Source organism: Anabas testudineus, chromosome 22 (genome assembly GCF_900324465.2).
Source record: "Anabas testudineus chromosome 22, fAnaTes1.2, whole genome shotgun sequence".
Taxonomy (NCBI): Eukaryota; Metazoa; Chordata; class Actinopteri; order Anabantiformes; family Anabantidae; genus Anabas; species Anabas testudineus.
This window is the reverse complement of record NC_046630.1, coordinates 7,624,439-7,651,980: the sequence shown is the minus strand read 5'-3', so window position 1 is coordinate 7,651,980 and position 27,542 is coordinate 7,624,439. Positions and strand designations below refer to the sequence as shown.

The 27,542-nt window shown below is 39.0% G+C and overlaps 1 protein-coding gene across 1 annotated transcript; it reads right to left on the bottom strand.

Annotated features, from left to right (window-relative positions):
* Positions 1-168: 168 nt before the first annotated feature.
* On the bottom strand, positions 169-25,055 carry uggt1 (UDP-glucose glycoprotein glucosyltransferase 1). Its single transcript, XM_026339799.2, has 40 exons — positions 24,937-25,055; positions 22,742-22,880; positions 22,349-22,428; positions 21,915-22,045; positions 21,690-21,802; positions 21,419-21,593; positions 20,381-20,477; positions 20,206-20,284; positions 19,826-19,926; positions 17,459-17,558; positions 17,289-17,349; positions 15,404-15,495; positions 14,998-15,148; positions 14,229-14,348; positions 14,053-14,138; positions 13,527-13,662; positions 13,292-13,423; positions 12,572-12,736; positions 11,579-11,699; positions 10,709-10,807; positions 9,833-9,927; positions 9,208-9,414; positions 8,904-9,035; positions 8,655-8,785; positions 8,438-8,533; positions 8,105-8,207; positions 7,870-7,949; positions 7,331-7,520; positions 6,592-6,750; positions 6,386-6,471; positions 6,207-6,291; positions 5,166-5,254; positions 4,378-4,482; positions 4,118-4,202; positions 2,953-3,135; positions 2,673-2,833; positions 2,416-2,530; positions 1,893-2,009; positions 1,375-1,519; positions 169-1,283 (listed from the first exon to the last, which is right to left on the bottom strand). Exons 1-40 carry the CDS (start codon positions 24,965-24,967, stop codon positions 1,264-1,266), a joined length of 4,593 nt encoding a protein of 1,530 aa, XP_026195584.1. The 5' UTR covers positions 24,968-25,055; the 3' UTR covers positions 169-1,263.
* Positions 25,056-27,542: the final 2,487 nt, after the last annotated feature.

Genomic DNA, 27,542 nt, shown 5'->3' with positions numbered 1-27,542 from the left:
GGCTGAGCCCTATCCTACACATACGTAAGTTCACCTTTCCAATGTACTATTAGCAACAAGTACCCCTGAATCAGTACAGGACATTTACATATAAATGATCTAAAGATGAATTCTGTTTAGACCAAAAATAATAAAAAACTCAACTCCAATTATAAATTACACAAAATGACAATTCACTGTAGCACTTCTTTATTAGGGGAATTTTATTTAACGAAAATATCTGACAATCAAAAGAGGATAATTACAAATGCACGGATGTTACCAACAAACATTTTTCAGCTCAATTTTAACGTCATAGTAGTCATGTCATTTTCCCTGGGAGTTACAGTGACATTTTTTACTCCCAAGAGAAACAGGATTAAGTCGAGCCTGCTGATTATCTTCATGTCAAATACCTGGTGACTTAATTAACCTCATTTCTAAATTCTATACACATTCCCTTACAAGTAAGTGCTGTTAAATTTAGATTGGGCTCTAAACATCTGCTATAGGCTTCTGGTGATTCTTAAACATATGACTAGTTGAACAATCTCTGTGCAAAAATGACACTATACCTGTGAAGAGATTCATAACGCCTGGTAAACTGTACTTAAAAATGAGTCATTAAAGTTTTTTATTTAATGTTTGAAGCATTTCATCAGACGTAATCAGTAAGAAATGATCAGGTTTCAGCTCATTTTCACAGGCATTTTGAAAGAATCTGTCGTATTAAAAAAAACCTTTATTCACAAAACTGATTTCAAACATTAGCCCCAGGCCTCGTCTCACGGTCCAAAAACGAGTACATTATTAACAGCAGGTTTAAAATTCATGCTTTATCCCAGCGAATGAGCAGAAATCCTTCTCACAACCAGATGTTTGGTTTGTCAGAGATCAAAGCCCAAGTTAACCAGCAGTGAGTCCTCCTCCCTTTGTGCTTCAACCACAGCCAGAACAAGAATTTCAATCAGTGAAAACATACACAGACTGACATCTAATACAAGGGAACGAAAATGATTCTGAAAAATAAAACAGACCCTATGTCCACCTTACAAAATACATTCTCACCTCTCACATACACACAAATCAAAAACAATTCTTCAACCGGACCACTTTAACTCTCCTTGAAAAAACAAACAAACAACAAAAAACAAAAAGGGAAATGTTTCAACAACTTAGCAGTGGTTTGTGGTCAGGCTGTCAACAGTCCCCAAGGCATGAGAGGAGCCTCTTCATGAAACAGACTCTTTAAACAGAGTCCAGTTCACCGCCTCATCCCACTGATCACAACTCGCTGTGAACATCTGGCGGAGAGACACAGCAGCAGAGAAACATTAGTCGTCGTTATTAATGTTCAAGCTGTATCTGCAGATACGGGCTGCGCGTGCTCATTACCTGTGCCTTGCTGCTTTGTTCTGTGGTTTGCTCCCTCCTGGACTCTGGTTTGCAGACGTTTAATCTCTTGGTCATAATCTGTCCACTCAGACACGATCCTCACGGCCGCCTGCAGTTTGGGCTCCTTGGTCATAGGGTTGTTACACTGAAATCACAAAAGATGAGAATAAACATAAAAGAATCAACTATTATTCACTGGGAGGGAAAATAAATCTGAATCTACCACTCTGTGTTTAAAAAAATATCCTTTATACAAATAAAAGCATAGGGAGTTCATCTTTATCTATACTGCCCTCTAGTGGCTGTTAGGAAGCATGGCCCTTAATAGAAAAGCTGTCGTCTTTATGGGGAGTCAACATTTACACCTGATCAAAGTCACTACTCCCTACTGGAGGTCAGCCACAGCCAGGATTCGCAGTGACGTCACTGCTACACTATCCAGCACTATGAGTCTATGACTAGACACGTTTGTGCCGTTTGGTTCTGATCTCATCTTTACATAAACAGACTGTTGTTACCAGGTCTATCGTCTTAGCGCTCTTCTTGGAGAAGTCGTCACACCAGGTCTCACACCACAGCCACTCCTGAGGCAGAGACTTGATGGGCACTTGGTGGATCATGTTGTTGGGCAGATCCTAAAAAAAGAAAGAGAACAGACAGTGAGACTCATGAGAAAGTCATGAATCATCACAGGAGACGTCACGTCAAAGCTTTAGATTCATTATACTCGGAATTTACTATGAAATTCTTCAGAAAAGCATGAAAAGAAGCATCTGTTTAATCACTACTTCCCACTGTGCAGTGTCATAGTCTGTTTTTTTATTTTTTAAATATAAAATCTGAGTTAGACAAAACAATAAAATACTGTGAACCCTTCTCAATTTAATAGTAACTCTTGAATCTCAGATTCATTGAGCACAAAGATTTCACTGTCAGGGCTTCTTACAGTCCGAATCACTAAGAAGTATTCAACTAATTTGAAAACAAATGGTGATGATGTGAGTCGTATTCCATAAGGGTGAGTGAGAGACAGTTCCAGACCTGGTCCAGGTTGGAAAGACTGTTGGGGTCTTGGCTGAGCCCCTGGTACTGTCCTCTGAGCCGGTCTCCTGCAGCTATTTTCCTGAACTTCTTCAGGTCGACCACATACAGGGCACTGCAGAGGATAAATGACAGTAACACATGAAATATGCATGAAGGTAGGAAAAATGCTCCAGAAAAGAGCTTGTGAGCATATTTTACTTTTGACACAGCACTGATTTATGCGGCACATTGCAGCTGAACTATCAGTTCAGTACCTGATGTGATACTTGCGGCCTGCGAGGTGACTCGCCCAGTAGCCGGACTTCCAGAAACGGTAGCCGTCCATCTCCCTCCGACTCTCGCAGAACGGGGTGTAACCATACGGAGCTCCCTCCAAGTCAAAGTCGCGCAGCTCCTTCAGGTCTGTACGTACAATCTGAAGGAGAAGAGGACGAGGCGTGAACAGGATTAGCTTGAGGAAGCGTGTGATTATGTCTGATTGTGTGCACAAAATGATAGTGATTTCATTGTTTGCACAGCTACGTAGGAGCTCACCTGATCAGCATCCACAAAGAGGATCTTGTCAACAGCAAGAGGAAACAACACGTCCAGGAACAGGATCTTGTAGCCCCAGATGATCCTCTGCTTCTCTGTCTGTTGGTGTAACCAGCGAGGCCACTTATACTGCACCAGCTCATACTGGAAACCGTATTCTTTAGCCATGTGGGGAATGAACTCCTGCAAGGCGAAAACAGACCAATGAGTTTATGTATTGATCAGTAGGAAATTTTGGAACTGATACAGTGAAGTCAGCACTTAATAAATAATAATAATTAGAGAGTAATGTAATCCTTCCAAGCAGTAAATATAGGAAATCTGGTTAAGACAATTACTTTAACATGGAGTATGATAAGTAGATAATGGTGATATAATTAATATCTGTAATAATGTTTAGCTCACAGCAATAACACTTGTATCCTGGTTAGGACTGGGACTCCAGAATAGAGCATAAATTCTAATGGAGGAGAGTTCAAACAACCAGAAACTATAAAAACCACATGTGCATGAGATCAAAATCCAGAATATTAAGTGAGAGTAAGATTTAGAGTGTTAGTACAGATACATCTGTACAACAGGTTGGGCTTTGGAGATGTGACAGGTGCTAATGTTTTTTTTGTTTGTTTTTTTTTAAAAACCTCACATAAAACTCATAAATCTCCACAATTTCCAGGAGAAATCAAAATAAATTTGAAATAAATACTTCATTAAGCTGATGATATGTCTATGTCTAATTTGCATTTCTATTTTTGTTATGAGGATTAATTTATACTGCAGAACTTGAGTTACTACTGAGTAAACAGTGAATAAAATAAGACTCATAATGGATAGCGTCATAATCTGGGTTAAGGAAGCAAAATAACTCATGAATCTCTTTTACAAGGGAATAAAATTGTAATGCACAAGAAGTAAATGCAGCATGTAAAAACATGAATGGTAATGATGAGTGGAACTGAGAGGCAGGACACATTTATCAGGAGAATAAAAAAAAAAAAAATAAATAAAATCACATCCCTGCTCCATGTTTCCCCTTGATTTCCAGAGCTTCACAGAGGTTCACAGACAAAGCTGCAGCCATCAGAGGAAATCTCCACATCAATGGTGGGATGCCAGCTGACTTTTTAAAGTAGCACCAGTAAAAAAAAAAAAAGAAAAATCTTACCTTGAAAGTTGGCGACAGGTAGTTCTTGAGGAACCAGAACTTGACAGGAGTTTTGGTGTTCTTCAGAACTGACAGCATCATAATCCTGTGAGGGAAGAGGAATGAAATCAGAAGACAGGTGGCGACAGAGCTGGGAGAACAAAGTCACTTAAATCAATAAAGTCTTTGTACACATAATAAGAAGAGATGTTAGTTTTCAAGGATTTTGGTTCATAGGCCAATCCCCCTTTTCTTGGTCTGGTCACATATCTGAAACTCACCGGAGGAACCTCTCATACAGATGCCCCGAGGCCACGGAGAAGATGTTGATCACATCGTCTTTCGGCTGCTTTGGCTCCTCTATGTTCCCTCCACCTGTGAAGCCTCTGAACGACACAACAATACAACACATTTGGGAGATTATAACTGTAGCTGGTCTCCAAGAAAGAAGACGCTAAATTAAAAGATCTCAGCCTATATAGAGATGATACAGGGTTAAAGTTTGTAAGAGCATAGACAGAGATAATGCTCTAAATGATGTTACTCTTAAATATAAACAATATATATTCATTTTCTAAGATTCACTGAGTTTCTATGAGCCGTTTGTTTTTAATCACACAGATAATTTGTCACAGTTTATGACAGAACATTTTGGTTTTAGGCCAGATGCTCTACATTATGCAAAACCTCATATTAGAAATGGCTGCAGGGTCACAGGAAGAGCTGCACTCCTAGCAAATTGAGTCAATGCAGGATTTAATCAGTCACACAGGATCATGAAAAACAGGCATATATATATGTCAGTCTAACGTTTTTCTGGGAAAGACCAGCTTCCCTCTTGAAATACTGAACATTTTCCACTGATTACTTTTGCAGAGTTTCAGGCCCAAAAACTTTTCATGTTGATCTGCAGAAACTCATTTATTAGATGAGAAGTTAATAGAGCCAAGTGTGGAGCAGGGCTGTCAAGTAGCTTACAACAGAGTGCACAGTTGCGGCTGTGCTAGGACATCTTTGCTTTAACAGGCAAAACAGACCCTTGTGAATGTTTTGTATCCTTGAGTCGTACCTGGTCAGAGATTTCCAGAAGCCAGTGTCGTTCTCTTCAGTGCCATCACTCAGCAGCTCTTCGTTGAACTTTTCTGGTTTCTTCTGGACCTGTGTTTTTAGATTTTGTTCATCCAGTTATCTTGAGCATTCAATGTTTATTTCTACTATTTAAATGACCATCATTGTTACCTCGTCTAGCTCTTACGGAGGACAAAACATGACTTAGTTAGAAATAAGAATCTGAGATTTTGCATTGGGCTGGTTTATGTCAGTCATTACTTCAATTGTTAATTTCTTGATTATATTTGTGGCAAAACCAAAGCAACGCTATTCGGAAAGTCAGTTTCAAGCAGCACTTTTGTGAGATGTTAATTGTGACACACTGCATGCACAGAACATGTGCTGCTGTGGATGCTGTGATGTAGATTTATCAACATTTAATCTGCAACAGCTGGTGAGAGAGGTTTGTTAATGTGTAAGGACAACAAGACAAAGAAACATGACTCTGGCAGCTCCTAATGGAAGTAACAACAATAAACTGTGAGAGACAGCAATGGTAAATAAAACTGCACATATAGGGGCTTTAATTTATGACTTCATTAGCTTACAAATGAAAACAAATTGGGCCACAGTCAAAATTCTCCTCTTTTTTTTTTATTTTTCTCTTTATTCATTAATTCTGTTCTTGTTAATTTATTTACGTATTCATTTTGTTCTCTTCATGTTACTGGAGCCCACCTGTCCTATCAGATATGTTAAAAACATTAAAAAAGCAAAGCAGGTGACAGAATGTAGTTTTGTCTGTGGTTCAAAAGTGTGTCTTCATGTGGCCACATCCATGAATTTGTAAACGCATGTACATAGACTGGAGTCTCTTCTGCTTATTAAAATTCATGAGAAAGCAGAGAAATTGGAGACTGGAAGTGACTAGTCACTAACTCACCGTCCTGGATTTATATGAGGAGAAAAATTCAACTGTATTGAAGAGCATTTTCTGTACCTATCACTGATTCTGTGCTATAGTGCCAGACAGTCATCATGTTATCACGGGTAAACTAACCTTGACTTTAATGATTCTGCTCTTGAAGTTGTTCAGGACAACAATAATGTCGTCTGAGTCTGCTGGAGAATCTGTCCCGTCGTGGCTGAAATGTGAAGAAAGAAGAGGGAGAAGAAAAAGATCAGGCCGAAGGTAAAAAACTGATGTGATGGGATATAGTTAACTCTCCACATTCTCACCTGTAAATCTTGTAGATTTCATCAGAGCGTCCTTTCCTCATCTTCAGGATCCAGGCGCCAGGGTTGGCCTTCAGCTGGAAGTAACCCTACAGAGCAAAACAGAGCACAGAGTTTTGCAAAGTATTGCACTGAGAAGAAGTATTAACAAACTTTAAAAGCTATTTTTGGTTCTGCTTTAAGGTCTCGATATTGACTCGATAGCTTACCAGGTTTGCCATAACAATTGTGTCCACGATTACCGGCTCGGAGGCGGTTCCCAGGGTGAACTGGAGGCCACGAGGTGGCTGACCTGAGCTGACATCAAAACAATGGCCTTCCAGCAAAAGATGCTCCAATTCATACTCAGCTGCTACAATATTCTCCACCTGCAGACACCAGGAGTCAGAACAAGTAAAGTTTATTTTGTGTAGCTCAGTATTCAGGCGTTTTAAAGACACGCAACAACAGTGGATCGAGAATAAGCCCAAGGATGACAGCAAGGAAAGGAAGAGTGGAAGGTCTAAAAAATCCTCAGCACATAAGTAAATACAGAAGATTTAGAAATCCTCTGCATATGACAGAGTTCACTTTAACGAAGCATGATGCAAGTTGTCTTTCTGGTGTAGCTGTTTATTATATTGCTCTGAATTAAATTATACATTTAAGAGGAAAGAAATATAAAAAACCTTCACCTGCACTCTCAAAAATGCTTTCAGCCAAAACAAATATTATAATACCCTCCTCCATTTGGAGTCTAATGGTGACAAGCTAGAGAGAAGCTCACACCTTAACTGATACACACAATTAGACCAGCATTAAAACACTCATTCTGAGACCAGAGTGCAGTGGGTTGATACATTTAGGCTTTAGAGACTTAAATGTTGAAAATGGAAAAAAAAAGAAAACAACTTTTAAATATTTCACTACAACTGATCCTGAGATTGAATCCAGACACATTTTCTTTACCTCCTCCAGATAGATGTTGTCCAGGTCATAGCGGGTGTGCACAGACTCGACCATCCAGCTCTCGGGAGTGTTAAGGTTCAGAGTGAAGAGCGGAGACTGAGGCATGTCCAGGAACTTGGCCATGGGGCCAGGAGAGAAACTACCGTCAGCCTGAAATACCACCTCCGGTTCCAACACGTAACGGTAAAAACTGGAAGAAAGCACAGTGGAGCCACTTGATCAACTTCTAAAATCCCCCAATCTGTCAGCTAAGCAAAAGCAAAGACAATACTCAGGTGTTTGTAATAATTACTAATTAATAAATCAGTTTCACATGTTTGTTAGTAAGAAATATTGATAAAAAAACAATGAGCTCTAAGCATATGATAATGGTTCCTCTTACATTTACAGGATGTAAAAACCGCAAAGATCCAACGGCTTCACAATGATTCAGTGTCTCATTTAAGGTGAAAAAGAAAATGGAGCAAGCAGAAAGTCCAAGGTGTAGCTGGTCATAATGGTTTGAGCATTCACAAGGAAGAAAAACTTTGTGTCCTCACCTCTTCAGAGGGATTTCTGACAGTTTGGATTGGCAGTTCATGAAGACCCGTAAATTCACATTTATCAGCTGCTTCAGAACCTGCAGGTGAAAAGAGACCACATGAGGACGAGGGGACAGTGAAGACGGATTGGAAAAAAGATGTGGTCAAAGTGAGCGGAAGTTAATCAGCTCATCAGTAACACAGAAAAAGAGAGATGATGATTCAGTGCTAATAGGAACCACATTTAACCGACCAGTAGCAGAGGAGCTAGTTTCTGTGCATCCCTGGTCACTGGATCCACCACAGCAACAACATCAAAGTACATGTCTCCCTCTTTAGGACGGATCTTCACAGCACTGCCAAAGACCAAATAAATCATCAACAAAACACTTATTTTTACAGTTTATCTTGTATTTACCACCATTTCTAGAGTGAACATAGCATCTTAACTTATTTATCATTTTATGTAGAAGATAGAAAAAGATTGAATCACCCAGTATTTTTTAATATTCACTTTGTAAGGTCTCCTAAAGGAGTAAAGAAAACCTGCTTGTCTGCATTATGAAGTCTGAAGTGTGAACTTTACCTGTAGCGGTCATCGGCAAAGCCATATTCTACCCTGGCTTCTCCTTTGGGTTGAGATGAGAGCAGAGCGTCCACCTTCATCACAAGGTCGCTAGCTCTGAAAGAACCACACGGTTGTGTTATCTCACAAAACCCAACAAAAAGATTTCTCTATGAGGTTCCTGAAGGAGCAGCAGACTGTTTCACCTTGTAAAAACAAAATAAAATCCAAGACGCACCTGTCCTCCTCAATTCCAAACTGCTGCACTTTGCTTTTGATTCGCTCTCCAGACGTCTTCAGGATGATGCTCTCCAAAAGCAGGAAGTCATCCTGGTTAAACACCTCCTGCTCCTCCAGTGGACCTATGATCTGTAAATAAGAAGTATTAAGAAATATTCCTACAGTAACTGCAGGAAAATGTACACATCTATTAATAAATACAAACAATATCTGTCGATTTTTAACAATAAACAGGAATGTGACTCACTCTTCCGTTGCTGATAACCGCTCTCTGTCCTTTCTTCAATTTGAGCACATCTCGGCAGTAGGCAGCGTGGGAGAGCAGGAAGTCAAATTTGGGACTTTCATATGCACTCTTGAACAATGACACATCCATACCCTGAAGGAAAAATAGATAACTTGTAGGCAGTTGATAAGAGAAAATTAAAATTCTAAATGGGGAACGGATAAGTGTTATTTGAGTCATGGCAGAAGAAATGGGAACAAGCACTTTGAACGTTTAGAAACATGTTCATGATCCTGCATAGATGAGTGACGTTATCTCCTCTCACCCCAACAGCAAACTCTCCAATGTCGACTCCCTTCTCTAAGGCAACGGCAGCTTCTTCTTTAGACATTTTGGTGATGAAGTTCTTCGCATTGTTGGCAGTTTGTGTCTGCATGGCAGCCCAGATCGCTCTGGCCACACGGCTTGTCTCAGCAGATGGAGCAGCTGATGGGTTGTTGATCATCCCCAGACGGGCATTATTGCTGGTTTTCTGTTGTTTAGTTATGGAAGAATTTGTCATTAGTTTAATGGTAAAAGAGTTCATCTTTGAAAATCTGTTGATGGCAAAAAGAAAAATGGAAGAACTTGTGCTCCGGCTATCTACTCTTATTTCATATGTTATGGTCATGATAACAGAGAGGAAGGACCTGAGAGGAAGGACATTTTTGGAAACACTCTTATTTGTGTCTGTAAAAAAGTAAAGCTTCAATCAGCATTTAACTTAGATCAGCATAAACGGGTAACAGAATCCTCTAAACACCACTAAAGCCAACTGTGTAAAATACACAGGGTTTTCTGTTTTATTTATGACAACCGTAGTGCAAAAGTAAAGGATAACAATGTTTAAATATTCATATCAATACGATTCCAACAGCCCTACGACTATGTCATAATAAGAGTTTTTATACCATGTGTCTGATGGCATCGTAAAGGAGCTGACGTCCTGAGGGCTTGTCAAAGTCTCCAACCACCCAGAAGGTCACAGGACGGATGAAGCCATCATCTGACAACCACAGAAAAAGAAACACTAATGGCCAGAATAAAGTACTACAGTGAGGCCACACAGGTAAACTGGAGTTAAAACAGATGAGTCATACAGTCTTAGGTGAGTAACACACTGGGCTGTAATAAACAAGAATATATAAAATATAAAAAGTTATTATATTCATGCTGTTCAGTTTTCCAATCCTGCTTCTTTATCAGAACAGTCAAACTTTTGTCATGCTCAAAAAAAACAAATGAAACAGCATGTCATTCTTCATGCAGCTACAACAAGAAACACCCAGTGAACAACCAATGAAGTGTCATGCTTTCATTGTAAAGGATGTAATAACAACGTTAGGCAGTTATGTATAAAAACATTCATTAATAATCATACTTCAGAACCTAATACACAGTCATCACATGTGTGTAAATGAGTCGTTTGTGTCCTCTGAGAAATGCAACACAGATGGAGGAGTGATTGTGGATTCACAAACACGTCTAAGCTCTGCCAATGTTGTTCACAAAGAGCAGAAAAAAAGAGCAAGTGAGTAGGAGAGGGAAAATGTGGAAGAAAAGGGTGATTACCATGCCGGTTGGTGGTGGTCATCCCTGATTCAGGAACAGTTTTGAAACACATAAATAAGTGGAGGAAAAGGAGGAGAGGACAGAAGGAGAATACATGAAGATGACGAAGTCTCTTCCACAGAAACAGCCAAAAACTCCATAAACAGTCACATCCTTTCCGGGTTTGTTTATATATCACTAGCTGCCAGATACCATATGAATCTACACACTTTTACCTTTCTTAGTCATGTAGTTCATGCTGTTGGCCACAGCGGTGCTCTTCTGTGTGATGTCCAGAGTCGAGAAGCGAGCATAGTCGTCTACAAAGAAGTTATCTGAACAAAGGGAAAGAGGAGTGAACTGAAGCTTATGCGGCAAATGCCAAATATGATATAAAAATATATATGAAATATGGCTACTTTAAGGCAGATGTCTGAATGTCTACTAGGGATGCATCAGTTTCGGTCTTAAATTGTCTTTTACTGCCATTTATGTCACCTTTTATGCTATATAAGTTTAGCTGCCAATAAAAAAAAAAAACAAGGATTTAATTTGAACCTGCCTTCCAAAAACTTAATTAATAGCATTTACAATACTGTGCAAAAGTCTAAGGCTTTAGTGTTTTTACATTAAACGACTAGAAAACACAAAAAGTGGTTTCTTGGTTGTCATCCTCCTTTCACAAAAGAAATTCTTAGTTAATCTTCTTCAGACTGTGGACCCTTATGGTTTCTTAAAGAAGAAACACTGACAAACTTCTCATCAAACTTCTCATCAGTTCTTCCATCTGTGTTTTTGTCCCTGTCCTCTGCAGATTCCTCTGTACACTCTATATAATATTTGTTGCTTTAGCCTATAGAAGCAGTTTTTAAAAATATATTTTTGTGTTTTTTTTAATACTGTGTACATATTTCCTATGGCTCTAGTTGTATTATAATAAAGATACTAAGAAATGTATATGTATATGATTATAATAGCATTGCCAAACCAAAAAAAAAGACCTTTGCACAGTTCTGTAAATATAACGCAAAGCTGTAAAAGTGGGAAAGTACTTCACTATATATTATTTGCATTAATACCATTTGAGATTACTAATGCGTACTCACTTGTATCAGACAGATCCAGGTACGTCCTGCTGGTGGACAGCACTCTGGGATTGATGCGAGGAACAACGTTGGGTTGGTTCATGATGAAGTCCACAACATCGTGATCTGTTGCCAGCTCACCCTGTGATTCAGGATGGAAAAGGAGTCATTGTGAGAGGACATTCTTCACTGTTACTGCAGACTCGACAGTGATACAGGAGGTCCTTTTCTGCCTGCTTTTCATCCCAAGCTCCTCTCAAGTGTTAATAGCTTTTTCACTGCAGTTACTGATGCTTGTGTATCGACTGAAAAGTTTTCCTCCAACAAGTTCGGATTAAACATTAAAAAGGAGAAAACAAGAGTAATGACTAACACTCCAGTGCACTAAGACTGGTACAGCAAACAAATTAAACACTCCTAACTGTGCTCAAATGCCTTAGAAAACCTTTGAAAACACCATTTCAAAGATTTGGCTCGTCTGAGTGCTGGGACGACATTAAAACAGGAGAGTGTGACAGATGGCATGCTCACAAAGATCCTGTCGGAAAGAGATTTTATTTAATCACTACAATCCTTGACAGTGTGCTTGTAAAAATGAACGACTCTTTTCAATAGCTCAACTTAAAAGAAAGACGTGATCTAAAACTCTCTTGCTCATCTCTTTTAGTTTTTAGGTTTCTTTAAATTAAACTTCATTACATATACACTTTGTAGTAGATTGAGCTAATTTAAAAAACAAAACATAAATGAATGAATATCCCCAGTGGTGTTAATCAGAAATTAACTATTTGTAAATATGTAGCCTGCTCCGCTAACTTTTATTTGATGAGATTCAACTCAATTTTTGTTAAAGTGTTAGAGTCAACCATATTTTTCTGCTGCATATCAATACACAAAAGGATGATAGCTGCCTTTATTCAGTACATTTTATCTAAGTGTAATAAAATATAGTGTTAAATTATGAAGACACTGATCATATAAGGTGTGTGTGTGTATGTGTGTGTTCTAACTGACCAGGTAGACGGCTCTCTGATAGAAGGAGGTCGTTTCCAGGATCTTTTGCATAGTGACGGTCTCTAGTTCATCTGAGTCCAGCTGTTCACGCTGGTAAGGTATGCCGTTGTACATGACCACAGGCAATGGGCCCACTCCTGTCTGCTCATAGTATGCTCGTCCTTCCTGGAAGAGGAAACATCAGGAGGTACAATTATCAATAGCGCTCGTGTTTAAGCAGGACCTGGAAATGCTAATCCATGCTATCTGAACTTGAGTTAACTTCCAGATAACAAACCTGGATGACTAAGAATCTTCACTGCTAATCCATTCTGTTAAGTGGTTTGACTATTTTAACATTTTTTCAGGCAGGTTAACTAAAATCTATAAACCAAACAAATTGCATTTTCTCATGTGCTTTCACTGTATGAATTTTTAAACACACATATGATATGAAATGTGTTTGGCTCACAGGATCAGTACAAACACATCGGCATTCAGCTATGAGGCTGCACAAACCTGAAAGCCCAGATGACCTTTTGCATTGTTAAACACTGAACATGTTTGAATCTTAATCTTAAAGTGTTGCCTACTATTGAACTTTTGTCTCCATGTTTGTTCTATTGTCTGCTCTTGTTGCAATACTGCAGCACACTGCAGTCTTACTGCAGTCATAATTATACATTTTTCTCTAACCCTGACAGTATGAAGAAAAAGTTGGAAGCTTTGGGCTTGTCTCACCTTCCTGTTTCCGTCGTAGCTGGAGTCAGCTCCCAGGACGCTGCTGACCTCCACGTAGGGAAACCTCTTCTCCAAAACTTTAACTACATCCCCAACACTCAGCTGTCCACCGATAGGCACTCGGTTAAACATCTAAAGAGAAAGAGGGAAATGCGGAGGAAAAGATAAGATGGGTGGTCAACAACATTGACATTGAACAATGCTTCATCAGAGTGTTTGTAAAAGGTTGACTCACAGAAATGACAGCTTCAAAAGCACTCTGACTGTCCACTTCATCCCTGATGTAGTTGTAGGCTCGGACCAGCGCCACTCCCGTGTCCTGCATACCGTCTATATCATCATCATGTGAAACCACAAACACCAACCCAATCCTAAAATGCACACAGAGATTACAGAAGTTTCAAAACCAAACTCTCCCATGGACTTGGACAGTTAAAATGCAAAGCGTACGCTGACTGCTTCATCAGTATTCAAACAAACTTAATATCCCAAGACACCCCATGCAGTGAGGTATCAAAGGTCTACCAAACGTGCCTGACAAAACTCCTAAATTAAAATGGATTTTAACACTTCCCAGCTGACTGCATCTGCAATTTCTCTTTTGATTTTCCTTGTTTTTGCAGTTACCATGGAGCAATAAAAATACACTTCATTGCTTTGTTATTGGCATATTTATCAGAAAATACATTTAACGTCCATTACATAAAAAATTTATCATAACAGGAATAGTCCACCATATCCCTGGTGACACAAATACCAACCTGAGTGGGATGTTGTTAGCATAAAACATCTCTGCAACACTCAACAGCTCAGAAGCGTTCTCCTGGGTTGGGTCCAGAATAATCACCTGCAAAACAAACACACACATAGATATGTTTCACAAGAATTCAGACCCATTTTGATTTATACGGTGCTGATTCATCAGGTTTGGACGCACTAGATTGTGGAAGTTCTTCCGTATCTGTCTGATGACTCCAGGGAAGGTGGGCCTGAGCAGCTCCTGCACGTTGTAGGGCCACGAGCTGTACCTGTGGTCTGTCTCCAAATTATTAATCCACTAAAAAAGAAACGAGAAATGAAATGGCTTCAGCCCAACAGCAGACACATACCAACAGGAAATAGCTTAATTGCTGGCAGCTAGAAGCTGAGGCCACAAATAACAATTATTTTCAATGTCTATTAATAAAATGTTTGTTATAAAATAATGAATTCAAACAACATTCTAACGATATTCTCATTACTGGCATGAAAAAGCAATTAACCAATTATATACTGGTAAACACTACAGTACAATTTAGGCTGGGATTCATAATTCAAAATATGATCAACAATAGATCATATTGTGATCTTGCACAAAATACCCAACAGTGCAGAAATTAACAACTATTCCTATTATTACCAGCTGCAACAAGTGATGTGCACATAAATGCACATTATATTACAATAGTATCACTTTAGGTACTCTACATTTTTTTAATGCTTAACTTTATTTCTAGATTGTGATGTTTCTACTTTTACCTAAAAGAAAGGTCTGAGAAAAGGAAAAGTTTTCCATTACCACTAATTATTAAAATAATTGAAGATCTTCCTGTCAATGCACAATTAAAAACTGTGATTCAACAATTAAACTGTAATATGTTTCCAGAATAAGAACTTAATTAAAAGTGTGATTAGTTTGACAGGATTTTGGTTAAGTGATTTCTTACATTGATTGCAGAGTTGCGGATGTCGACGGCGTAGTCTGAGTCAGAAGGCTGGACGTTGAGCTTTAGGATGTCGTGAATGTAGGGCGACTCAATCAGCAGGGAGCGCAGACCCTCCATCACCCTTGCCTCACTGCGCAGGACCTCAAACACACTGCAGGTAACAAGTGACAAAAGTTAGTGTGGTTATCTACGGTAGGCTTTGGTGATTTTTCAGTTTATATTATATCAAATAGTAAAAACAGTCTCCAAACAATCCAAAACTAACATATTCAATTCACAACAATGTACAATGTCACTAATAATAAATGAATAAGGAATAAATTAATGCAATACATTTTTGTAATAGAAATAGAACTAAAGATATTTCACACAGATTATTAGTGTGTATACAGATGTGTGTGTGTACCTGAAGATGTCTTGTGTGTCCAGATCTATATGCAGCCCATTGATAAAGAGTGCTGAATCTCCAGGCTGTAGCCCCAGAGTTCCTTTGAAAAACTACAGAGAGAGAAACGTCAACATGACGTCCTGTTCACATCAAACCCTACAACTCCCCCTCAACTCCAGCTGAGGAGATCGCCACGAAGTGTAGAACGTATCATCAAAGCTGGTCATCAAGTACTCAATTATACTGTAAAACTAGAGGCAACAGTCAATACGAAGCCGTAACAAGACACGTCGACAGCTCCAAACAAGCACTGACAGCTCTGTTTAAAGTCCGTCTGTTTAGAGCGATCAAACCCCACACTAAACAAATCTAATTATTAGAGAAAGGGTGTGTGAATGTGTGTTTGTACACTGTGTGAGAAGTTGTGTGTATTTCTGTGTCTGCAAAAGGAAAGCTCAAAGTCGTTCTGGTGCAGTCAAATCTCATTATAGAAAGACAAAGACATCAGATTAATCATACTCTAGACACTGCAATTACAACAAGACATGATTAACACAAATATTGTTCATCCCACTGAAACAGCATGTGTGTGTTTGACTGTGTGTGTGTGTGTGTGTGTGGCAGAGACACGTTGGCGTTCAAGTGCATGTGTCCAAACTACTTCAATCAATAATCATTTCTCGCTGCAGGATTCACTGCTCCTGCCGAATGAATCACCGATTCAGTAATTACGACGTTTGCTGCTCAACCCCACCACACACCCAAACTCCTGTCTGCACACCAAGATAATATGAGGAAAGCCTGAGGAGGAGGAGGAAGGGGAGGTGAGGAGGCACACAGGCATGGGAGGAGGGGGGGCATTTGACAAGGAAAAAAGGGTGATTACCTATTCCATTAGCAGGGCAAAGCAAACACGCTGTCAGAAACTGAATGCTTTTCAAGTCAGATGTTGTTTACAATTTATCACATCATAAAAAGCGAGGGGAACAAAAAAAAACAAAAACAGGAAGGGCAGATCTAATTTTGAGATATTTCCCTAAAGACAAAGGAAAAGAGGCGGAGGGGTTGTGGTTGTGGCTGCTTGCAGTAATGCTATCTGCTTTTCTTTATTGTTCTCCTTTATTAGATTAGATTGGTAAACAACTAGACCTAAATTATCCCTGAGCATTCAACAACACAGTCAGCAGGAAGGTAAGAATACGGACATGTTGGATAACAACAACAACACAGGGCAAATAACAGGGGATAAAGATGTGAAGAAAATATAGTAGAGTTAAAATTTATACAGTCATGTCTTCAGTGTTTGAAATGGAAGATGGATCTGACTGCTTATACCATGAAGTTTCCTCATATTAGGCAAAATCATGCATCATAATTTTCTTTGAAAGAAAAGTATAACTGCTGTGTGATACTGAAATATGACATTTACAATAACAAAAGTGACAGCAGCGGGGTGTCTGATGATCTAGGGATTTGAGATGCTGACCATGTGTTTCATGTCACTCTCTCTGTCCCCCTTCCTTCCTGCTCTTACATGCGTATCAATTCATGGCGGAGTCCCAAACAAAAACACTTTTCTATTGTTTAAGCAACATTGGCTAAAAACTACACTATGCAGCTATTTAAGGACAGTAGTTAGTCCTTTTTAAAATTTAAACAATATATCAGTGACCCATTATTAAAAATGCATGCCTTCAGCTGGAACAGATGGGGCTGGGGCTGACAGACCGAAAAAGGAGGTTGGAAATAACAGAGACAGATTAACACACTGTTGGTTCTTGATGATGAAAAACATGAAGTAAGTCCAGCCTCATTCATTAATGTGTTAAAAATATCGAAATGGGGATGAAAAAGACTGATGGAATAGGAAATAAAGGGTGAATGGTTAAATAACAACATGTACCTTCTGATTTTCACCAATCTCGTTACGTATCTCCGAGCTGACCACTGTTTTAGTGATGGATCTGTGAAAACACACAACCTGAACTGTAAAAGTGCAGACTAATCAATATCTGTGTAAACCAAAACTTTTTTTTTTCTGCAGCTACTCTTTCTGTTGTTTTGTTTCTTTACCTGGCTTTAGTAGGGAAGTTCTGACTGAGGTCTTTCATAACGTTGAGGGCATCAACAGCAGGAGCAGCAAGTATACGAGCTGCTGTCTGGAAACTGAGATCTATAAAAGAAAATGTGGGTGGAAGGAGAAGCAGGCAACAAGGGAAAGAAAAAGATGAGAGAACATTTTAACAAAATAAAACCAGCATGATCATTTGTCAGCAGCTGTACTCTGTGTGCAAAGAATTAGTGCACAAAGTTTCTAAAGAATAAAGGTTAAAAAAATTACAGAACAAGACAAATGTTACTGCAGCTTTCATTTCACAGCACCAAGACTGAGGCTGCACTTGTGCTGTAAATGTTAACGTCAGAATGCTAACATGATCATACTGACAATGCTAACAAGCATTGTCATTGAGATAAGCGATCAAATGAATAATTAATGTTTGTTTGTCAAATTGCATAGCGATCAATCATGTACTGACCTCGAGCCATGTTGTTAGTGCAGCTACAAAATTACGTAAAAAATGATTTCAAGTAAGACTTAATTATTAAAATAATTTAAGACAAGAATTAAGAAAATAGACTGAAATAAAAACACATACAAGTGGTTCAAATATTTTTACGTGTAGGAATGACACTGTGTGTGCATAAAGACCTTTTGTTTTCAATGAAAGAGAAAGTGTTGTGAGGATTATTTCAATGCAGTGAGCATCTCTGTAATAGTGTTGTAGCCTATGTGATTATTAGCCCCTGGAGGGCTCCCTCTCTCTGTAAACAGGCTTAGCTAATGAGCCCCAGTGGAAAGCCCCAGCATAAAGACAGGTGCCAACATAACAGTCAAGCTGAACCGACTCATCTCTTCACATGCTTTATTCACCACAATCATGCTCACATCCTGACCACAGCGTCTGATACAAATAAGGAACTTTTTGCATGGTTAAAAAAAAATGCATGTGAACCAGTAAAGGGAGAAAAAAATGTCTCTATGTTTGTGTGAGCCAAGAGAAATGGACAAAATTTAAAAGCACTGACAATTAAGTCTAAGATTCAACAGATGATGTAATCCTAATCAATAATGCTTTAATACTGCAGAAGACAGTGTTCTCATATGTTCAAGATATTATGTCTCAAATGTATCAAGAGGACTGATCGACTGCAGTTATTGATTACAGAACTAGACGGATATATTATTAGTAGCAGAAGTTGAGTCACTGATGCCGTGATATCACTGTTAAAGCAACAGAAGTCAACATTAATGATCTTTTAGTTAGTTATGACCAATGTATATTGGAAATAAATCAAACTGATGAAATGCGTGGATGCCAATTCACCCACTGGAATTAGTTTCAAAGCTTTTAGTGAATCACAGGGCATCGTTACAATAAAATATTTTATTGTCCAATAAATCAAAGCTAATCGCATACTGTGAAGTGCTGCTGAAGGTGCGTTCACAACTTTATTTGTTTATTTGTTCAGCATCAGGAAAAAAATATATTGTTGCTGTAAACATGAAGTTGTGCTGGCTGACGGATTAAGCACTGATTCGACAGTTTTGGTGACTCACCCTCTCGCCTGGTGACTGATAGTGTGTCATAAAGTGTTTAAGTGTGTTTTGATTTCATGTCTGCTGGTTAAAAAGCTTGCATCAAGAAATAATTGATTCTGAAAATTAATAACAACTGCAACAGGAACTTAGAAATGGTGGCAAACAGGTTGATTCATGACAAAAAAAGGTGCCTTGTACTGTAAAATATACAACTTTTTATTGAGTAACTTTCCTCTGATATATTAGAAAAAATCCTGCAGCCATGTGTTGATGCTCATTTGAAAAACTGTAATTTAAACAGAAGTGAAGTTAAGCTACATTTGCATCTTTGGCTCAGGTTTCAATATTTAGTTTAGTGGTGAGATGAACAGATATCTGTAAAACTGCAAAACCACACTTGTGTGAAACTGTAACAAGAGAACGATCTGCCCTGAGTCAAGAAAGCAAGATGGGGTCCTAGAATTGTTGCCTTTAAATAATTATCTTCACTAAGTTTTGGCTTAACCTGCTAGACCAAAATAATGCCTAAAGCTGTTACCTGTAAGATGAAGAAGGGTTTGACTTTAGTGTTTGCTTTGCAGGCTTCAAATGAATTTTGTTAGCCTTTCATGATGTTGGTTTTGTCAGTTTTAGATATCTGTTTTACTCTTCTGTCAACGGTCGGTTAAGTACAATAATTTACAATATAGCTGATGCAATATCAAAGTGCACAAACCGCTACTTCCTGTGTGGCCTGTTTGCAAACACAAATCCAATTATTTTGCAGGAGGACACAGAAGAAGAACAGCAATTTTGCTGAGATGGGAAAACGGTGGAATTTGATTTGGAAGGAAACTCACCTTGCATTTGCCAGACTTTCAGAGGTGCCATTTCATTGGTGCTTTCTACTAAATGTTTCCTCAACTCTTTCAACTGCTCTTTTAACTCTGGGTAGAGAGTCCTAGAGAAAGAACAAAACAAAGAGTAACAGAGTGTAAATGCATGTGTTAAATGCTCAAATTATGGCAGGGTGGATAGACTCGTGGATTTGTTTATTTTTAGGTACGTTTCACTGAGATAAAAAGGTTATGATCAGTGCTTACGGGGGAGATCCGAATGAGAAGAAGAAGAAAACAACCAAAAGAAAAAAACTTGGAGTAAATCTTGGCTAGAGTGAGCGTGGTGCAGTTCTTGGAACAAATTCAAGCTTTTTATCATGGCCTGACACAGAACCACTCACTTGAGTTTGCCAAATAGAAATCCCTGGACCTCATCCACTGGATCATTCTCTCCGATCACTGTAGTGTTCACCTCCGCCCCTGAAAGCACAATCAATTAACTCGTTATTCACATTAGGACTCCTCTGGGATTACACCATCATGGGATGTCTTGGGTATGTTCTTGTGTATGTGCACCTTGGACTTGTGTGTCATCCTTTGCCTTGTACTCCTGGCTTTTGATTGCCAGCTCCACTCCATAACCAGAAAGATAAACTTTCTTTTCACTTGGATTCTACAGGAAAAGGAGAAAGCATGAAGAAATTTAATAGACAGCAACCGAGGTGTTTTACTCATTTTACTGCAGCTACAGTGTTTGCCCAATTGGCTTCTATTCTATTCTTTGTATTTAACCTCATCTTTGTTATATGTGCAGCAGAAAAACCTGCAAACACGCTACTTTGACAGCTTTCACATGCAGATAACCAGTTGTTGCTTGCTAAGGGCTGAAGAAACTAAACTGTCATTTGACTGGCCCTAAGCTTTGTTAAAAGTAGAAAAAGTAAAAAGAAATGGCACTAAGTGTTACAACGTCTCCAGTGTCTGGGAATTCATGCTAAGCAGACAGATGGTGGGAATAATTTAGCCTAATTACAGGGAAAAACGTATCAACTGTATTTGCATGTGAGAAAGGAAGCAATCTAACTTTGTGATGTGATAAATTGGAGAAGCACTTTTCAGCCCAGGTGTAAATGAGCAGTCCAATTAAACTAGTTTTTATATTAAATAATCATCTTGCTTCATATATAGAAATAATTCACATGCTGGCAACTAGAACACACATTTTCTAAACTATCTTTTAACTGTAGGTCATTCACAGACTTCTAGCGGAAAGGCACCTTCCCCTTGCATTGGCATTTTAAAAGCACAATGTCTGGTTGAAAATTTTTTACATCCAGATAAATTTACACTAAAAAAACGCACCAATGTAATAAAATGAAAGTAATTACTTACGTACTACTTTGCTTTTTATATTTGACAAAATGTGAGAAACACCCTCTGTATTAATAAGTTTACTATTAAATATTGCTCATTTTTAAAACTGTTGAAAGTTTCTAGAAGCTGTGACAAAAGCCAGTAAATATGGACAGTGTATATGTAGTACTGTCAGTAGTATTGTCAGTATCATAACATGTCAAGTTGATCTTTTTTTTTTTGAGTGTGAGGAGCACCTACAGCCACGTAATGACGAAGCACATAAGTAGCCTGGCCTTCATACACTTTGGGTGTTATGATTTGGTGAAGCCTCTGGAAGTCTGGTTTTCCAAACTCGCCATAGAGAATGACAACAGGAGCATCTGGATTTGATCCTGGGTATGTGTGATCACCTTTGAAAAGGTATGGCTTCGGCCTGAAAGACAGATAGTGATGTCAATTATAAAGGCCATCCCCTACGTTAATGATTTATAACTCTCATTTTTTCTTGTATAGATATAGCTTCAAATACCTTTCAGGTGCATTTTTCAACAAAGCTGCTAAACTTTCTGCATTGCACGTCTTCTCTCCATGGACACTAAAAAAAGCTGAGCAGCCAGATGGAGGAGGCTCGTTGGACGCTATCTAAAAATATGAAGAAACAGTAAGATCAGTCAACATATGCAAGCACATTCCCATTCAGTCTGCTTGATGTGTTAAGCCTTTGGAAGCTAAATGTAAGTCACCCTGCTGGTACCTGTTGGAAGGAGTGTACTGTAGCAGAGTAGGCTCTAAGTGACAGGGCGAACTTCAGCATGTTCATCTGGACGGAGCTGAGCAAGGCACTGGCTTTCTTCACGAGCAGGTCATAGTAGGCCTGATCTGTGTCTGCACATACAGAGGTCATTTGTAAACACTGTGCTGATGTTGTTATGGTTGTACATCTACTCAACTGCTTTTTACACCCCTGGCTCAGGAGTTATGATTTAATTGTTACACAAATGAACCAAAAAGAAATACAGTCTGCAGCTCTTTTCTATCATGTTATTGCTCGAGTAAGTGCTTGGCAAAAACACTGACGATGCATTTGCTGCCAAGAGTTTTGCATGCACATCATAAATTCAGATGCAGCACAACACAGAGACTAAAAGTGAAAACAGGTTTAGAGCGCCTAAAGCAGCTTTACATTACCATCATGCTGCCCTTCTATGTTTTGATTGGCCTCAACAAAGTCCCAGAACATCTCCTGACTCTCCTCTGCCAGGAACTCACTGGGGATGAAGATAAAGACAAAATGAGAGCATGAACATATATCCAACACACTTTATGTTTACTGTATGTAAATCTAGAGAAAGTTTTCATCCTGCAAAAGTTAGATTACTGGGTCAGTGCCAGCCAACAGTACAGCAACTGTATCCTTTAAATATTCAGTCTTGCCCAAGGACACATCAACGAGAAATAAGTTTAAACTGACTCAGAGGACAGTCCCAGTAATGGCCATATGAGCCCTCAGGACATTGATTTATCTATTATCTGCTTCCTAAATTTAATGTCAGCCAAATGGCTGCTACTGCAGTGTGGTACCTGGCCTCCAGCAGCAAAGGAGTATCAGCCCATTTGGTTGTGAGGGTGGTTGTGACGGCTTTGGAGTCTGCACCCCCAGACACTGCAGAGAGCAGAGACAGCACCAGGACCCCCTGTAACCACATCCTCAAGTGTATGCCTGGAAAAACAGTGAATGGAGACGTTGCTTGGGAAGTGGTGTCAAATGAGATGAGAAACCATTTAAATAAGAAAATAATAGGAAAAAGAATATTTGATACAGAAGCACAGGAGTCAAATTGCACAGGAGTCATATGATACTGAGTGAGAAACCTTCAAGTGCTTCAAACATCAGATTTTATAAATGCTTTTGGATACATTTCCCATACTGCGTGTGTGTGTGTGTGTGCGCAATTTTAGTGTGCTGCCAAACTTGACAAACACAGTAGGAAAGTGGTAATTTGCTAACACCTCCAACACTCTTCCTTTAGCCAAGGCGATGTGCCAAATCCTCTTCTCTAGGTGTATGTCTAAACATGCACATTTATGTATTTAGCAGCAGTAAGAGTTTGAAGTATGAAGTTCAATTTATTTCAGCTAGATTGGCAACTGGGCAAAGTGGATGTCAGTTGGTTTCTGGCACTTTGATTATTTGCAAAGTTAGTAAAGCATTACTTACAGCTCCACAGTTTCCAATTATTATTATTATTATTATTATTATTATTATTATTATTACTGATCAGATTGTTTCTTTAAATAGAGGGAAAATAATGAAACGAATCAAAACTTTTTGAGTTTGTTTAGAGGTATCAAGCAGTTTTTGATTTCTGGGAGCATCTCCTCCTAAAAACGTGATCATTGAATGTTAACCCAAGGTCATTTCTCCAAATGTCTTGTTTCATCCAACCAATGTAACAAAGTTTACAGTCACACAGAAATGCAGCAAATATTCTCAATAAAGAAATTAACGAACGTTCGAGGGAACAAACAGCATTTTCCTTTTTTTTAAAAAAACTAATCCAACATATAACTCACATGATGGTGTAAGTGAGATGTAAGGCTGAGGAAGAGTTAAAAAGAGCCTAATCTGTTGTTTGCAAATGGTTCAGCAACAAATCACAAGTGAATCAAATATTTGTGATTTGCAGGTTGTGTCAGAAACCAGAACCAACAAATTGTTTCACCAGCTCAAACACAAACACCACCAATATAAGGAGAAGATCATGGCACATGTTAGAACAGCAGCATAATAATGTCAGCGCATTTACCAGTGGCTCTCCCAACAATAAAATAAGTGAACACTGGAAAGAACTGATGGAGGGAGTGGCATTTTGTTTATTCAAAGACAACCCAATGAGGAGCCATTCAGAAGTGCTGCTGTAAAAATATAGAGAGCCTAGATACAGCAAGGGGTCAAGGAAATATTTCATTCATATACAAAGTTTTAACCCCTAAACTGAGTGAAATTATTGTTCATTTTACTTTTGTTTACTACTAGTAAAATATTGCCCACCCCTAGTCGTACATTATTCCATAGTGTTGTATCGCAGATTTTTCAAAAGGCCCTTAGGCCTCGTTTTAGGATCTAAACCATGTTTGTTTATATTATCCTCACATAGTGCATGTTTCCAAATTAAGATGTGTGATGTTTAATTAAATGAGCACAAACCATCTGATGCAGAGTGAATAAGGGCACGTTGGATACAACTAATCAGGCCCAGAGAAAGAGAATCATAGGGGAGAATCGTGATTATTGCAGATACTTTAAACCAGACTCAGGTGTTTTAGGAGCTCTAACAGAGGTAAACACAGAGTTCAATGGTCTTTGTCCAATAGGAAAGTTCAGCGTGTCTCCTCCGTCCAATCAATGCTCAGTGTGGACATCCGGACTGTTTCAATGACAATCCTCAGAGTTGTCACACTGGCTACAGAGAGGAGTAAACAGCTGACTTCACCATATATTAAAGTCTGAGTGGTGAACACAGCTTTACTTTAAGTAGTATTCGCCCCCAGGGCCCGTAAATAGTATTTAAACACACGGCTGCTAACGCTACCTGACATTTAACGTTAGCCGCAGCAGCTAGCTAACGCTACCTCCACCAAAGAGAAACTACATTATTATCCAAGGTCCCGTTTATTCACAGTCAGCTACCGTCTCCAAAACACAACAATCACCAGCCGCCGAACACAGTCATTCGCAGCTTCATCACCAGAAATGAATGATTTATTATCCTCACCGAAGCCGGCTCCGTAGCTTCCTGCATCCATGATCTGCGGGGAGCGGGTGGGTCCTGACAGCCGGGTCAGGTGGCTGAAGAGTTGCCTGTTCAAAATGACTGAACTCCTCCGGGCATCAAGCTGATTCTCTGCAGCGCGTCCTGAAAACAAATTTCACTGAGACACAATTAAAAAGTGGAAAGTAGGGAAACCGAATCTAATGTAGCAATTAACTTCTCTGCTTAGCCTCTGCCCCACAAACATAATTAAAGGTGTGTTTTTATTTTTACTAAATTAAAAGTTTAGATTAGCTCACAGTATTGTCTGCCATAAACACATTATATATATATTCCTGCTCACAAATTGTACAAATTTACATAAATGCAAGGAAAAAATAAATCTATGCCATCACCGTAATTCTAATTTTTGTTTAGCAGTGTTCAAGAAACAACAGAATTACATTTTCGCATCAATTTGAACTGTGAAATTAATATATTCTACTATTTGCAACAGTCGGCAGCAAGAAATTAGGAAGCACAACTTTGAGTTAGTTTGTTTGGTGCAGTATGACAGGATTAGCAAAGACATGTCTCTGCTATTGGTCTAAACAAGAGACTTGTTAAAATGCATTAATTATACTACTGTCATTACATCACATCAAAAATAACAAATTCAACACAAGGCATTATTTATGTAGTATTTTGTATGTTTGTAGGTGCACTAAATATCATTCATGATATAAACACAAAGGTCAGTCAAATACAACAGATAAAAATGTACATTAAAGCTGAGTTGTATCATATTGTGAATGTATACTAATAATATGAATGCAATTTTAAGATGATGTTGTCCTTTAAATGTGGGAAGGATATGGCTTTAGGCTCTTACTGTACATGTGTATGTATTACACGAGCATGTGATCCTTATATGTGTGGGACTTTATTATAGAAAACAGCACATCTATCTGCTAGTGTGAAAGCCAAGGGAAATATGTCTTATGTTAAGAATAAATCAAAGTTTTCTCTTTGGTTAACAGTATTGAAGGGCAATTGAAATCTCTCTCATTTAGCAGTGAGCCACCTGGGACTGTTGAGGTTCATTTTCAAACTATTTACCTTGAGTTTGTGTTGTAATTTTAATCTCTTGGATAGTCTTTCCCTTTGGGGCAGTTTGATCAAACATGCCAGGCGATCTGTCTACCTGTTGTGTGGTCTTGATAAAAGAAGTTGAAAGGTAAAGACACTCTGTCCCAGGGTGTGAAGACATGGGTCTTGCGTTTTCATTTACTCACTCTCCCGCCTAAATTAAATTGAACAGCTGATCCTCCAGAGGGAACAGTTCCAGGGTTTGATTTAACATCATATAAAAAGCAGCAACATTAATTATCCTGCTGGATTTGACCTTCACTTTTTTTAAGCGCGAGCGTGGACACCTCGCACGTGTAGGCTCATGAACACACACTCACACAAAATCATCTGTATCCCTTTGAGGACAGGCTAAAAAGTCCTCACTAGACAGTCCTCAGACATATAGCTAAATCGAGCCTCACACACTCTGACACACACTGCCCACAGGGCCTGTTCATCTGTCAAGAAGGTGACATCTTCAGATGAATTATGGGAGATGGTTGTCATCTTCTCTGAGGTCACATACGAAATGGCGATCTCGGGCTGTGGGCTCCCTCTCCTCGCACTATCACACGTCAGCCATTTTAGAGGTTGAAAGCCTCGACGGGGGACCAAAACGACCTCAATTAAACCTCCATTAATATTAATACATTTTGTCGTTTCACGTGAGTTGCCGCTAATTAAATGTGTCCCTGACTGTATAATGGGGGTCAGCCGGGGTCTCCCACATGAAGCTAATTCACCACATTACAGCCACAAAACATTGGGCCGGTCTGGGCTCCAATCTTAAATAGAGCCCAGATGGAGAAGAGGGCAGTCTTGGTTACCTTGGTGTTTATAAACACAATTATTCAGCAGAAGAACTTCTTAATTAGGATCATTCATTTTTTTTGTGCATATCAACATTTTCATTGTTATGCCCTCTTCTGTCACTTCATTTGAATGAAGAGAAAATATTACCCCTGCAAGAGTCTTTAGATTTGATGCTTGGCTGTGACCAAGGGTTTATTTCTCCAACATTAACACTTATCATTAATAAGTATGCACTGGATCAGCTCTTTATTAGCTGCTGGGTCACAGCTACACACACACACAAACATAATAAACACACATTATTGACAATAATGGGACTCCTCACATTGGGCTCCCACTGGTGCCCGTCTATTGCAGCAGAGTGCTCTCTGCCTGGGAGGCTGGAGTCCTCTGCTCAATCCTTTAATATCATAAAGTATGATTTGCTGTTGACCCAGGAGATTAGACAAACCTGGAGTGGACGGTCAGATAATAGCCCTGGATGTCCAATCTAACCATATTTATTTTATTGCTCAAAGAGAAATGTGCACTCTGACATGATGTTGCTCTCTCTCGGCTATCTGCGTTTACTTTTTGACAAAGCAGGTTATTGAAACTCTGCAAATTGTTGTGCATAGAGATTCATCCACTATTGTATGTTTGACGATGAAGGTCTAAGCCATGCCACTGCTGGAAATGACTCAACC